The sequence below is a fragment of the Callionymus lyra genome, chromosome 19 (assembly GCF_982586985.1).
Source record: "Callionymus lyra chromosome 19, fCalLyr1.hap1.1, whole genome shotgun sequence".
Taxonomy (NCBI): domain Eukaryota; kingdom Metazoa; phylum Chordata; class Actinopteri; order Syngnathiformes; family Callionymidae; genus Callionymus; species Callionymus lyra.
This window is the reverse complement of record NC_141836.1, coordinates 8,521,971-8,535,741: the sequence shown is the minus strand read 5'-3', so window position 1 is coordinate 8,535,741 and position 13,771 is coordinate 8,521,971. Positions and strand designations below refer to the sequence as shown.

General features: G+C 41.6%; 2 protein-coding genes across 4 annotated transcripts in view; one reads left to right on the top strand and one right to left on the bottom strand.

The window, feature by feature from the left end:
• The first annotated feature begins 469 nt into the window (after positions 1-469).
• Positions 470-3,686, top strand: LOC148059339 (ninjurin-1). The gene is made up of 4 exons (XM_087781650.1): positions 470-605; positions 2,676-2,910; positions 2,979-3,114; positions 3,371-3,686. Exons 1-4 carry the CDS (start codon positions 546-548, stop codon positions 3,450-3,452), a joined length of 513 nt encoding a protein of 170 aa, XP_087637776.1. The 5' UTR covers positions 470-545; the 3' UTR covers positions 3,453-3,686.
• Positions 3,687-4,004: 318 nt separating this feature from the next.
• Positions 4,005-13,771, bottom strand: part of flna (filamin A, alpha (actin binding protein 280)) — a 32,962-nt gene continuing 23,195 nt past the window's right edge. Inside the window, exons 28-49 of one of the 3 annotated variants that reach the window (XM_087781621.1) lie at positions 13,462-13,585; positions 13,242-13,398; positions 12,986-13,175; positions 12,262-12,285; positions 11,674-11,921; positions 11,170-11,244; positions 10,589-10,688; positions 10,374-10,514; positions 9,712-9,840; positions 9,463-9,636; positions 8,997-9,158; positions 8,715-8,918; positions 8,481-8,633; positions 8,278-8,400; positions 7,828-8,094; positions 7,616-7,753; positions 7,434-7,549; positions 6,343-6,475; positions 6,109-6,285; positions 5,817-6,035; positions 5,546-5,743; positions 4,005-4,932 (exon numbers count right to left, since the gene is read on the bottom strand). In XM_087781621.1, the coding sequence (XP_087637747.1) occupies positions 4,748-4,932; positions 5,546-5,743; positions 5,817-6,035; positions 6,109-6,285; positions 6,343-6,475; positions 7,434-7,549; positions 7,616-7,753; positions 7,828-8,094; positions 8,278-8,400; positions 8,481-8,633; positions 8,715-8,918; positions 8,997-9,158; positions 9,463-9,636; positions 9,712-9,840; positions 10,374-10,514; positions 10,589-10,688; positions 11,170-11,244; positions 11,674-11,921; positions 12,262-12,285; positions 12,986-13,175; positions 13,242-13,398; positions 13,462-13,585 (3,437 nt within the window). In that variant the 3' untranslated portion in view covers positions 4,005-4,747. The remainder of the gene's footprint in view (positions 4,933-5,545; positions 5,744-5,816; positions 6,036-6,108; positions 6,286-6,342; positions 6,476-7,433; positions 7,550-7,615; positions 7,754-7,827; positions 8,095-8,277; positions 8,401-8,480; positions 8,634-8,714; positions 8,919-8,996; positions 9,159-9,462; positions 9,637-9,711; positions 9,841-10,373; positions 10,515-10,588; positions 10,689-11,169; positions 11,245-11,673; positions 11,922-12,261; positions 12,286-12,985; positions 13,176-13,241; positions 13,399-13,461; positions 13,586-13,771) is intronic. The other 2 variants (XM_087781622.1, XM_087781623.1) reach the window with 2 other exon arrangements.

Below are 13,771 nucleotides of genomic sequence, written 5' to 3'. Positions count from 1 at the left end.
GCAATAATAAAAAGGAGCCAAGACTTTATAGTGAGGCGTATTTAACATGTGATGTCCTAGAACGTTTTTTAAAATACGAGATGTATGTGAGGCCTTTGCATTTTGTCCAAATTGTCTTGAGACCTTGAGACAGGAAATGTTTTTTCCTGCTGACTTTATGTTTTCCTCCACAACAGAACAAAGAATAACTTTTGCATTTGACCTAAATAAATCAATAAAGGCTTTATCTAATTATTGTATCAGTTTCAGCAAAATAAATCCAAACAGAAATGGAAAAAAACATTTTTTTTAAATTAAAAAATGTATTATTCATTATTATTAAATCCGATTGCAAACAATTTGTGAATCAAGATCCAAACATGTAATCAAAGTGAGTTAAAATCCACTTATAAGTGAAAACTGTTCCGCGGGAAAATGGTTACTCATACATGGGAGGGTCCAGCTCAGTGTAACTGGAGGAGTTGCCTGTCTTGTTTGTCCTGTCACCTCCCTCCAGCTTTCTCCTTCTCACATCAGAAGAAAAGTGTGAGGATTATCTCGCCACGATGGCCACAGAGATCCTCCGAGGAGAAGACATCCTGATGAACAAACTTGGTGACATTGAGGTGAGAACAAGGTCAGAGTCGATGAAAAGTTTTTCCAGATGCATGTTCCAGATAAATAGAGTTAATGTTTCACACATTTTAGCTGAACGTCTTCCAAAACATTGTAGCTTTGGCAGCACGACTAAACAACTCTGTAACTACCCTGGTAAATGTGATAGGAAATACTTCCTCTGAGGCAGAATCATTCCTAGAACCAGACTCGGAGAAAGATGGACAGAAAGGGTGTTTTCCAAGATAAAAACTAGATTCTCTTTTGGGCTGGTTGATGATCTACCAATGATATGCTTGATGCTACAATTAGCCTCCAGTGATCATTTAAAATAAATCCAATTGGAATTGTTCTGTGTTTGAAATACACTCAGTAAATCCACATTTTGTTTCACTATCAACTTTCTTTTGTCGAAACTTTGCCTACCCCACCCATTTTATAGCTTTTCTTTAGAGGAGGAAAATTAGAATACTACGTTTTTTATAAATCGTGAAACAAGAAAGTTTAAGCTGAAAATATGAGTGTAATTTAATACCCAAAGAGACATTACTGTAACACAGTCTCAATACGAGCTTTGTTTGTCTGAGGGAATAGCATGTAGGTGTTGGTTCTGGTCTACCTGTGAAACAGGATTGTACAAGCCCTGAGAGAGTCTGACACAAGTGTTGTGTACATAAGTCTTCTTTCTTCAGTCTGGATTTTAAACTTTGTCTCTGGGACGTCACTGTTGAACCCCAATATTGTGCGTTTCTTACATTTTTAACTGGTATTTTATCACCGTAACTCATATAGGACTGACGTGAGGTTAGTTGACCTGATACACATTGAAGAGTCATCTCCTGCGTCAGAGTCCCTCCCTGTGACGAAACCTTCGCTGCAGTTTCAGTTCACACAAAGAACACAGCTCTTAATTTAACAATGTTCTAAATTAAATTAAGTCAACATTTAGAATCCCTTTTCTAAATTAACCGACTTATAATGAACATGTTTTATCAATGCTTCAACTTAATTGTGTACATATGTTGTCCCCGCTTCTGGAAGTAGATACTGAACAATTAAAACTCCCACCAATAGACTTAAAAAAGCTGTTTCTACCCCCACCTGTCAAATTCATCACAACTTCCCCCCCACTGAAACCTTTTGTTAACACCCGCAATCATAATAAAAAAAATGTTAATATATAGTACTTACTTTATGGTTATTTAGAACATATTGTCAATCATTTCGATTCTAATTATATTTATTTATTTGTTATATGTATCTAATTATTGATTCATTTATTTTCCATTTTTCATATTGTGTATATTGTATTGTTTGCTGCAAGAGGTGTTAAGACAAAAAAACAATTTCTTTGCACAATAATGTTAAAAAAAAACTTCAAAATTTGACAACGTAGCCATTCTAATTTATTATAATAAATATGATTCTATCCTATATTTGATTATTTTTGTAAGTAAGTAAGTCATTTGTATTTATATAGCACTTTTCCAGACCAGGGTCACAAAGTGCTTAAAGAATCAAAACAATACTCACTAAAATATACTGTATACTTTAAAGGTCAAGATAAAACTGAGAACAACACAGGAGTTCCAGAAAATCAAGGAAAAGCCTGAACAAATAAAAATGTCTTAAGATGTTCCTTGAAGGAGTCAGTAGACTTTGTGTACATTATATTAAGAGATCTTCTCTATAAATATGATTTAACCGAAAAAGCAACATTTAAATATGAAATAAATGCACTTTATTACAAAGGTGCTCCTACAAATATATATATAACTTAACTTAAAAGTTCAATATGATTTCACAAATGTGTGCATTCAAAAGTAGAAGAAAATGTCCCTAAACAATGTTTTTTTTGCCAAACCCAAATGATGTTTACTTGAATACATCAGATTATTTATTTATTGTAATTAATCACAATTTACAAGTCTCTCATTTTCTTTTCATTTAAAATATTAGGTAATGCAGAATCTAAATGGAAATGTTAAGGTATAAGTGGCTAATATAGTTTGACTCTGCAGTATTACATATAGGTTTATAATAAAGTATTACTATGATAATTATTCAATTATCTGGTGCAGGCAGGGATTGGTGCCCCTCGAAAAGCCTACCGGCCCATCAACATGAACCACTACGCCACCAAGAAGAGTGCAGCCCAGAGCATGCTGGACGTGGCCCTGATGATGGCAAACTCCTCGCAGATGAAGACGGTTCTGTACGTGGGGCCACAGTATCGCTTCTACATCCCTCTCGTCGTCCTTCTGTCCGTGTCCATCGCGCTGCAAGTCATCGTGGGATTGTTGCTCATCTTTATCGGTGAGAAAATAACGAATTCTTTGGTAAATTCTGCAGCCATGTTACACATTTTCTTCCCTCCGCTGCAGTCAAGTACGACCTGAACGATGTGAGGAAACATGGCAAGTTGAACATGATGAACAACGCAGCCACGCTCTTCGTCTTCTTCACTGTCCTCATCAACATCTTCATCACAGCGATGGGCTTCGAGGGTCACGCAATCGGGTGAACGCAATTTTCTCATTGGGTTTCCCGAAATACAGCCCACTCATTCATCACCAATTAGATTACATTGAAAACATTTGACACCCTGATAAATAATGACTTTCTTCTTTAAGCCTCACAACAAAAACAAGTTCAGTGTTTTTCCCTTTTTTTGTATAGTTCTATTAATGATCAGATGATGTGAACCAACGACTGAAGCATGTGTTTTGTAAGAACGTCACAAATTAAAAGTTAAAGTTCATTCTTCTTCCTACAGGGTGTCGTCTGCTATGATCCAAACGCCAGCATTTCAAATCCCGAATGAGGCTTTAGACTTCAACATGACCAAGAACCACTAAAAAAAAAAGAAAAAAAAAGAAGACAAAAACAGCATCAAGTGTTACTTCATCGGAATATAATTGGGAGTGGATGGAGATTGTGACGGTGTTTACTGCAGCTTCTATTCTTTACATACAAGCTTGATAATGAACAATATCCTGTGAGCAGGAAGTAAAATGATCAACGATGATTTGCTCTGGTCCAATGTAGAATTTGTACATGTTAATAAAACCTTTTATTTTTGTTAAAGCCTGTATTTTCCTTTATTCTTTTGGTGCAACTGTGACACTGAATTGATTTAACATTTAATACACAATATTATTTGATTCAATCATCAAATTATAGCTATGATAGTATATAGTTAGTACAAGTATACAGTATATGTCATGATTTACACCCTTCCTGTAGTTTTATATATTAATCGTAACAAGTTCTAAACATTACATGGTTTCTTAAATTTGCATCAAAAACTCACTTTTCTCTATTCTATAAGTTCTTTAACATTTCTATTAGTGTCCCTTGTAAGATGGAGCTGAATGGATGGAAACTCCCGTTGAAATAACAAACGCACATTTAATTGACAGAAAAATACTAAACAACTTTATTGTGTATCAAAATACTGTCTTACAAACACTTTAAAGCCTTTATTTTTTAAATTCAGGACAATTTTTTGTTCTAAAAATAACGATAATGCACAAAGCCAGCTGAATGAGGATTGAGCAGAAGGGGGGCAGCTGAAGACAAATACTTTTTTGGTCATTTTGAATCATCCATCAAGTGTCCAGATATCTTGAAAGACATTTCCCTTTTTGATCATTTACAAGCAATAAAAGAAGCTCGCCTTAAACGTGTGGCGTGTCGCTGATAAAGTAAACTATTGAAATCTCCAAGGATCATTTCTGAGGACTGGTCTGTATGTTTTGTGGATTTTAAGAACAGCAGTGCTCAAAACTGGACATCAGCAGGTAAACAGAGTGAAATAAATGCTGTTAGAATTAGATGGCCAGTGAGGATAGACTCTACAGTCCAGCTCAGGGATGTCCCTTTTCTTCTACCTGTCTTAGGTGACCATGACTCAACTTTTATCTTTGGAGAGGCTGGACTGAAGCAGGTGCTCACGCCGAGTATCGTTGGGCGAAAGGTCTTCACACACACACACACACTTGGATTTCTTGACATTAAATAGTTTAAAAACAACCGGAAGTGCGAACCAGTCAGGAGTGATGGATGTGACGCTGTAAACAATAAAGGGTAAGACTCGACGGTGGGATGCATGTGTGTGGCAGTGAGAGTGAAAGGAGGGGGGCAGGGGGGCTCAGACAGTGATGTGGTAGGGGCTCCCGGGAATGTGATCCTCCCCCCATTTGACCACCAGGATGTACTCTCCTTTCTCTTTGAGCTGGTAGCTGACGTTGTACATGCGGTTGCCCAGATGTTTGACCAGGATCTCCTCACACGGGACTTTGGGTCCGTCCACGCCCACCAGCAGCATGTTACGACCTGACGAATGAGACGCAAATCACATGATCCTGTTCATCCTACACGGCCTCAATCTCTACATCAGACCTAAGCAAAGTGTTTTCACTTTTTCCTGTAACTAGCAGTAAAAACAAAACTTCTAAGGAACAAAAAAGAGCCATTTCGTCGTAACAAAACGGAGGTTAAATAAAATGAAAAAAAATGTTTTTCCTGAATAAAGTTTAGCTTTATATAGTAATGAATACAAAGATAAGATAAAAAAGGATTTTTTTTCTTAGTTCAGGGTCAAACATTTTTGCATTATCTTAGACATCTATAGAATCTGAACTGATGAGGGCCACATGGATACAGACCGAGGGCTTCTGTTTGTGCTCTAGTGTTTATGTGGCCAAAATAAGTCCAGAGTAAGATCACAAATCTTGCAGAAATATGTGAGAAGCTGACTTTCAAAATACACAAATTTCTAAAAAACTGCCCATCGTTTCTTTACCTTTATGTTATATTTAATAAAACATTAAATGACAAGTTGATCTATTTTTCACATCATGGCATAATGACTCATACTATCCTTACTTCTCCTCATGAATATAATCAATAATGAATGAGTTGTTGGTGCAGATGCACCTTCACACACCTGCTTTGCTGCAGTCCACGCTAAAGTTGCTCTTCTGTCCGATGAAGCCCTTGGTCAGACCCAGACCTTTGGCTACGACCTTACTGGCGTCCGACTGTGCAGGAACCGCCTGCTGAGAACCGAGAATGGCTCGGGTCACGGGGTCAACCATGACTGAGGAAGTCTCGTGCATACTGTGGCTTGCAACCAGCTTAGAACCTGGATGGACAGAGGAGACCAGTGAGCAAGACCACCAGGAGACTCTGGTCTGGAGAGAAGGTCTGCTTCTCACCTGTGATTTTGGCCTTGAAGGGACTTCCGACGATGTGGTACGGGCCTCCATATTTAATGGAGATGAGATAGTTGCCAGGGGCCATCGGTGTGTAGGTGACTTTGTAGCCTTCAGGACACTCCACACAGTCCATCTTCACCTTTGAGGGTCCGTCGATGGTCACGGACAGAGCGCCCGGGCCAGCGTTGCTCGTGTTCACCACAAACTCGCATGCAGTTCCTGGTGGAGCAGAAGATGGGTCAGTTGACAACATCAGATCGTGAAGAACTGTTCTTCTGTGGGATGAAGTTACCTGTGGTGCCGCCCTCGAGTCCTGAACCGTAGGCAGAAACCATTCCAGGGTCTCCTGTCTGGCCCGTCTCTCCAACACGGATCTTAAATGGACTTCCGGGGATGTGGCTTCCATTGAACTTCACGTCGATAAGATAGAGACCGTTCTCTCTCGGGATGAAGCGAACAGCATATTTATCTGGAAGAAGAGGAGTTGAAGATCATAATCTCTGAATAATGAGACCTCCGTGTTCACCTTTGTCGATCTCCGTCACGCAGCACTCTTCCAGCGCTCCTGAAGGACTGTGGACCTTTGCGTCAATCAGACCTTTAGCCCCGTTGAGGCTGACGGCGAACGATGCCGGCTGGTTCACCTTTAAGCCCGACTCCTGCTCGACAACACACACTCAACACTGTATCACGATCACATGACCTTCCCAGGTGACCCCCTTTATTGGGCTGGCGACCTTACCTGGAGGCTGCTAACAGGGCTAAAGAGGGGGGCTGCTACATGCGTGTGTGAAGATGTCCGAGCTCAGCCTACATGTAAAAGGTCAGCCTCAAACTAGATCAGTGGTTTCTAAAAATGTAAAATATTGGGAGGTTCTGGGTCTGACGTGTGTTATTGGCTTATTCCAGAATCTGGTTTATGATCCTTTATTATTTATAGTCCTTGAACGCAGCATAATTGTTTTAATGCACCAACAAAGTTTTTTGTTTTTCTTATTGTTTGCTTGTCAATTAAGTGACAAAGCCTGAGATAATGACAATATTGAGTCACTTTCTGTAAAATAGAAACTTCAATAATTTTAGGAAAGGATTGAATATGTATAGTTTTTTGTGGTCAAAATAAAGAGAAATGTATACATTGGTGAGGTGAATACCCTACATATTCCAGTGTGGGATGTCATTTTTATGTGCAAAAGAAGGGTTTGTCAACATAAAAAGTTTGGAAATGACCACACTACACAAGACACTCGTAGATTTCAAAAATATGTTGAACAAATTTAGAAGGTCTGAAATCAAAAGCTGCTTTTAAAATAATGTATTTGTGTGTTTGGAGCCCACAGAAATCCTCTTTAACCCTTTAGCGCCTCTCATGACAGGCTGTTGGGAGCCTTTAGAATAAGGCACGAGAAACACACACAGTCCTTTATTTACCCAGAAGCCATTTCACTACCGAGCAATGCAGCAGCTGCTCATCATCCCTCGGAGATCTCCTCCAAACATCCAGCGGCTCCGCATCAATAACGAGCGGACAAACGGACCGGCAGCTGCTGCATTCTTGGTAGTGTAGTGCGGCCTGGTTGGTGTGATCACGGATGTGTGTTCTTCTCAGAGCCTCACCTGAAGACTGGCAACAGTGAGGCGACGGGCGTCGTCTGACGGCGAAGCCACGGGGACGTGGAAGGGACTGTCGGGGATGTGCTCGTCGTTGAAGCGGATGGACACCTCGTAGTCTCCTGTGCATCACATCGCAAACATCAGTAGATGACGAAGTGAAGTTGATGTGTTCATCTCGACCTCACCTGGCTCCTGGACGATGTAGGAGACGCCACTGGAGCCGTCCTTGCGGTCCTCAAAGGCGATCTCGGCCTTGCTCGGACCCTCCACAGCAATACTGAGACCCCCAGCACCAGCTTCTCTGGTCCAGATGCTGAACTCGGCTGTAAATTCATCAGCACAGATAACAAATTAGATCCGCTGCGGTGAAGGAATCATGGCACACAAACAAACCCACCTGGAACTCCTGCCTCTGCTCTCTCCAGACCAGGACCTCCGGCCCGGACCTTGTGGGCTCCTCCCTCCCCCAGAGGGCCAACTGTGAACTGGAAGGGACTTCCGGGGACATGCACGCCGTTGTATTTCACGCACACCGTGTGCACGCCTGTCTCGGTGGGGACAAAACGGATGCAGTAGGTGTTGTTCTCTCCTTCCATGATGTCGGCTTTGTGGACTTGACCCGAGGGGCTGGTGACCTGAGCCGTCATGTCGGCTATACTGATCTCTGATGGGAGGAAACCGATTCAAAGCCTTTATTGACAATGTGGTCGTGCAAAACATTCAAATAATATTCTAGAAAATTATCATGAGGCAGGGAACCTGAAAAAAGACTCAGTCGAGTGCTAAGTTCACAGAGGGTACAAGACAAAGACAGAGTAGAGTTAAAAAAGAAAAAATCAAAACTCACCAGGAATCTTTAGACTGAGGTCACACTGGCTGCCAACGTTAGCCACCGATGCAGCTCTCTTCTTCCTGGTGATGCTCTCCTTCATCCTGCCCTCGCCGGTCACTTTGACAGTGAATGCACTTCCTGTATTGAAACGCAATCATAACAATGGATCAGGAAGTTGTTATCACAGGAGCACACCTGACCAAGGCAATAATAATCACCAGGAACATGCTGGTCAGCGAACTTGATGTTGATGATGTAGTTGCCGGGCTCAGTGGGGCAGTAAGTGACCTTACAGGTACCATCCTCCTGGTCTTCAGTGTTTATGTCCACCTTACTGGGTCCCTCAATGGACAGACTCAAACCACCATAGCCTGGACAAACAAGTTGTCACACATTGTCCAAAAACAACAAACAAATATACGAGTTATGAGCAGAGGAAAAAAAGGAAATACCCGCTTCTCTGGAGTCGATGATAAACTCTGCAGGCTCAAAGGTCCTGGCCTCTCTCAGGCCCTGACCACTCACTCGTACACGGCTGGCGTCGCAGATCTCAGACTGGTTTATCATGACAGAAATCGGGCTGCTGGCAATGTGGCGGCCGTTCTTCTTGATGTTCACCAGGTACTCCCCGATTTCTTTCGGGACAAAAGAAATGCCTAGAAACGAAACAATAAAGTCAAATGACGACAGACTTGTTGGATAACCACCATCCATTCTTCTTTGCAAACACTCACCGACTTGTCCGTTGCGAAGCACCTTCAGCAAGCAGGGCTCCTCCCGGCCTGAGGGCGTGGTGAGGGACGCGGTCAACTGGCTGACATCCAGTTCTCCGATGTCCAGAGGGATATCAACGGCCGAGCCGACCTTCAGATGGGACATCCTCATGGAATCGTCGCCTGGAAATAAAGCGTGTATTGTATTGCTCAAGTCAACACCTGCTGATGCATAACACATATGACAGAGTGTTTTTTAACTGGAATGTAAACTTGGACCATTCAAAAGCTAGCTTAGCTAGTCAAAAACAGCAGTCAATCTACGGTTATATTTAGAAAATAGACCCATGTAAATAAAAAATGAATTACAGGAACTTATATCCGAGGTTGGAAAATAGTATGCTTTATTGTCATAAAGCAGTGGATAATCAGTTTCATAGAAATTGAAAAACAATGTAGTTATTGCTGGACTTTTGCGGCAACATACCGGTGATACGAGCGGAGAATGGGCTGCCAGGAATGTGCTTGTCGTTGTATTTAACAAGAATACTGTAGTCTCCGGGAAGCACAGGCAGATATGACACGGTACATGTTCCGTCTTGGTTGTCCACACAGCTGATGTCGGCTTTAGAGGGACCCTCGATGGCCAGGGAGAGACCACCTAGATGTGACGAGAATGACCTCAAACTCAAACACACATATCCCTTTTATTCTAAAAATGAGAAAAAATAACAACCTTCTCCAGCGTCTTTTGTGTTGACGGTGAAGACAGCAGGCTTGTTGACAGTCCCGTGGATGAGTCCTGGACCGTAAGCGCTGACATTTCCACTGTTCATGTAGTCCACGAAGAACTGTAGAGGACTTCCTGTTGACAGGAGGATTGAGCATGACAAAAGTTTGGATGTGAAATCAGCCAATTATTTAATTACAGTAATAGTTATCCTTTCCTGGTTTCCATATCCCAAAATTTCTCAATTCTTTTATCTATTGACTATACAGAGTAAACATTCTCTACAGCTCACTTTGAGAGCTTTATAACTTCATAGTATTTTTTCGGTGGGTTGCTCAGATCAGTGCAGGAATCATCGTTCCCTTTTTTTCAGCGGCCATTACTTATCCACTAAAGTTAAGAGTTACTTCACCTACAAACTGACAAATTTCTTAAATACACGGCCATAATTAGAGATCCATGGTTTAGAATAATTATGAATCAACTATATAATATTCTGATAATTTCCTATAGTATAACATGACACATAATATATTATGGATTTTAATATAGCATTCACACTAACCCCATTAGAATTTTATTATTTTTTCATTCACTACTATTTTGGAAATAAAAATGTTGATGCGATTCCTTGAATAAAAGAAACATGAAGATGAGGAGCCACAAACCAGGGATATGGATGCCGTCGTATTTAATGTCCATTTCATGCAGACCAGCCTCAGTTGGAGCGTACTTGACAGTTACGGTGCCGTCCTTGTTGTCTACGATGTCTGGCTTGGCAACTTTCCCCGAAGGCATTCTGACCTCGCCTTTCAGGACGGATGGACAGAGTCAGATGCAATGACGTGAACGCTAAAACCTCAATCATCTGGCGGTTTATTACCTGTGATCTCGCCCTTCTGAATGGTGAATGGGATAACCAGGTCAAATGGCCTGAGCCCGGCAACATCAAGACCGTTCATCCCCATGGCTCTGTCTGTTGCCTAGGAAACACAAAAGGTATCAACTCCCGCACAAAATAAACTGTGGCAGGAAAAGTCCCCCCAACACCACGAACAGAATGAGATGATGATGGGACACGATGGTGACGGTTGAGACAACACGAGGGGAATGAACAAAGCACAGGGGAGCCATTTTACAGAATGTAGAGCAGCTCCACATTGATGATGTTCAAAATGGCTTCTTTCCTCTCCTAAGGAAGCAGTGAAGGAGTGAGTTGGAACAGTTCAGCTGCACAACAACTTCAACTGATGGGCCTAAAATGTGAAATATGTGATTTGAAGTCACTGTGCAGCATCATTGTTCCGTCCAGGTCCTTCACTGACATCAGTGGGATGAAGTGGAAAGTTATATAACCGATGAAAGATGAGAGACACAGACTGACAATGAGGTTGATGATGATGATGAGAGAAGCAAGAGAGTGGGAGACTCAGCTATGGGGAACAAACAGAAGTTTTAAGGTACCCAGGGCTGATGACTGTAGTACTGGGGCAATTGGCTTTGCTGGATTAGCTGGTCTGATGGGGCTCCTTCCAGCGCCTGGTGAGGGGGGAGTAATCGGACGGGAAGATGGAAGGGATTAAAAACAGTATCTAGAAAATTATTGTGGTCAAATGTAGTGAGAGCAGGGCATAATTATTATGGGCACATCACCAGCTGTGTGTATTCTTAATTATAATGTGTAGTTTCAGCTATTGTAATACCAAAATATACAATTGATTACGAATTATTAGAACTAATCAGAGCTTTTTAACGTATTGTTAAAAACAGGCAACATATTATTCTACGGCCCGATTCTTCATTATAATAATAATTGTACTTTTTACACAAGAGTCAGAAGTTTCTACTTTGCCTTGATCACCAGGCTCATCAAGTTTCCCCCACAGTTACAATTTTTTTTTGTTCCTTCCTTCAGGACTACAAAGACTAATAAGCATAATAAGTGGTAACAAATTGGCCTAGACTTACCGTGACTTGGAAGGGGCTGTTAGGAATGTGCTCGCCTCCAAAGCGCACACAAATGACATACTCGCCAGGCTGTGGCGCCGTGTAGAAGATGTCAAATGTGCCGTCTTCGTTCTCCACAACGTCTACGTCCAGCTCTGCTCCTTCAGGTGTGCAGACGCTGCATGTCACCTTGCCCTTTCCAGCAGCCTTAGCATCCACAGTTATGACGGTCTGTTCGCCGATTTGGATGGTTGGACCTACACCAGCCCCTACAGATGTTGAGAAGATGAAGAGTGAGTAAAAATCCTCAGCATCTCTCTCCAATTTGAATCCCATTTGCAGGCCAAGCATGCACGTTTTACAACCATTACAGGAAGTTACTTCTAGTCATGTTAACTCTGTTGTTTTACTACCAATGTTATTCTAAGGTTCCACGTTAAACCAGAAGGTTTATTCCACCATGCCGTCCTACTTCCAGTTAGTTCATTAGTGTCCCCGTTAGAGAGAGCTAGCAACGATGCTGGCTAAGGACCAGAACTGCGAGTTAAAGGAGTGATAGACCTTCATGCGTACAGACCAGGGACAGCTGAGAGGTTCAAGGTGGCTTACCTAAACCGTGACCGCCGATTGAGACTGATAAGAGGAGCGGTGAGGAGAGCCAGAGAGAAACAGTGACAAATAAAAGACAGTCAGGTGGGAGTGCGGGTGATGGGAGGCAAATATATGTGCTCCAAACACTTCAACAACAGTGATTGGGGTGTGAAGCAGGGAGGGTATGTGTTGATGTGTATGTGTGTGCATGTCTCTTTTTATTCCTGAAGGATGGATACTGTTATAATCGGTAATATCATATTACAAGCATAATATCCTTTATATTGTATGTACAGATTTAAATGTTTTAATATTTCAGTTTTTTTTTTTTTTTGTTTAATTATGAATCATTTCTGCAACATTGAAATATTGGCATTGATAAGAATGCACTTTTTTTGGTATCAATCCAACCATTTATCATTCCTTCCATCTAATCCTCCACTTTCATCATGTCATCAATAAAAAATGCAATTTCCTTAAAAACATTTTAAAAGATGATTCGACTTTTAATAACGTATTATTTTTACTGTGCACATTAAGGAAATGTTTTACATTAAATTAATATTTCTGTAAATATATCCCATTAGCTATAAATTAGTTTCCATCTAAGATCCAAAAGTGAATTTCAATAAGGAACATGAGGAGCAGTGTGTGACAAGCGTCAAATTAAAATAATGAAGAAAATAAACACTTTTAAAATAAACCGTTGACTTATATGTGATAATCTTAGGTACAACCATACCTGTAACTGTGCACTTGCTGGCGTCTCCAGTGGGAAGGGCCCTGATGCGGTACGGTGAATATGGGATCTCATCCCCTCCGTACTTGATCAGGATGGTGTACCTGCCGGTCATGTCAGGCACGTACGATACCAGATAGGTGCCATCATGGTTGTCCCGAATGTTGGCCTTCTTGGGTTTCCCCTCTGGGTCCTAAAGAAATATCCCTCATTTAGACAAATTTTAAGATCATCAAAGTCGCAGCAAACTAGAACTCACAGTGATCTGCACTGCCAGGAGCCCCTCCCCAGCATCTTTGGCATCAATGGTGAACTCCACAGGCAGAGAGGCGGGCACTCCTGTGGTGTTCAGACCAGGTCCACTGGCTCGCACTTTGCTGGCGTCATGGGTTGGGAGCACCTTCACTTTGTAAGGGCTAAGGTGGGATAAAAACTTAGAAACCTTTTTTTACGCAAAATAAGGTTTTCTGGACTGTTACCTGCGTGGGATCTCCTCGTCAGCGTATAACACGTTAATGGAGTATGGCCCCTCTCTGGTAGGGACGTAGCTGACTGTGTGAGTTTGATCACCATTATCAACGATTTCTGCTGGCTCCACCACACCTTTAAAAAAGGGAACAAACACACAAAAGCTGTAGATTTAAATCAGAGTATCCACTTGTTTTTCTTAAATTATTCGTCCTCATTTTACGCTGTTGCAATGCCACGGTTCTCACACTGAGGGGAGCCAAAACGCAAATTTGCAATCATCTATGTGCTGCTTCAATATCTATTGCCAACATTACACTT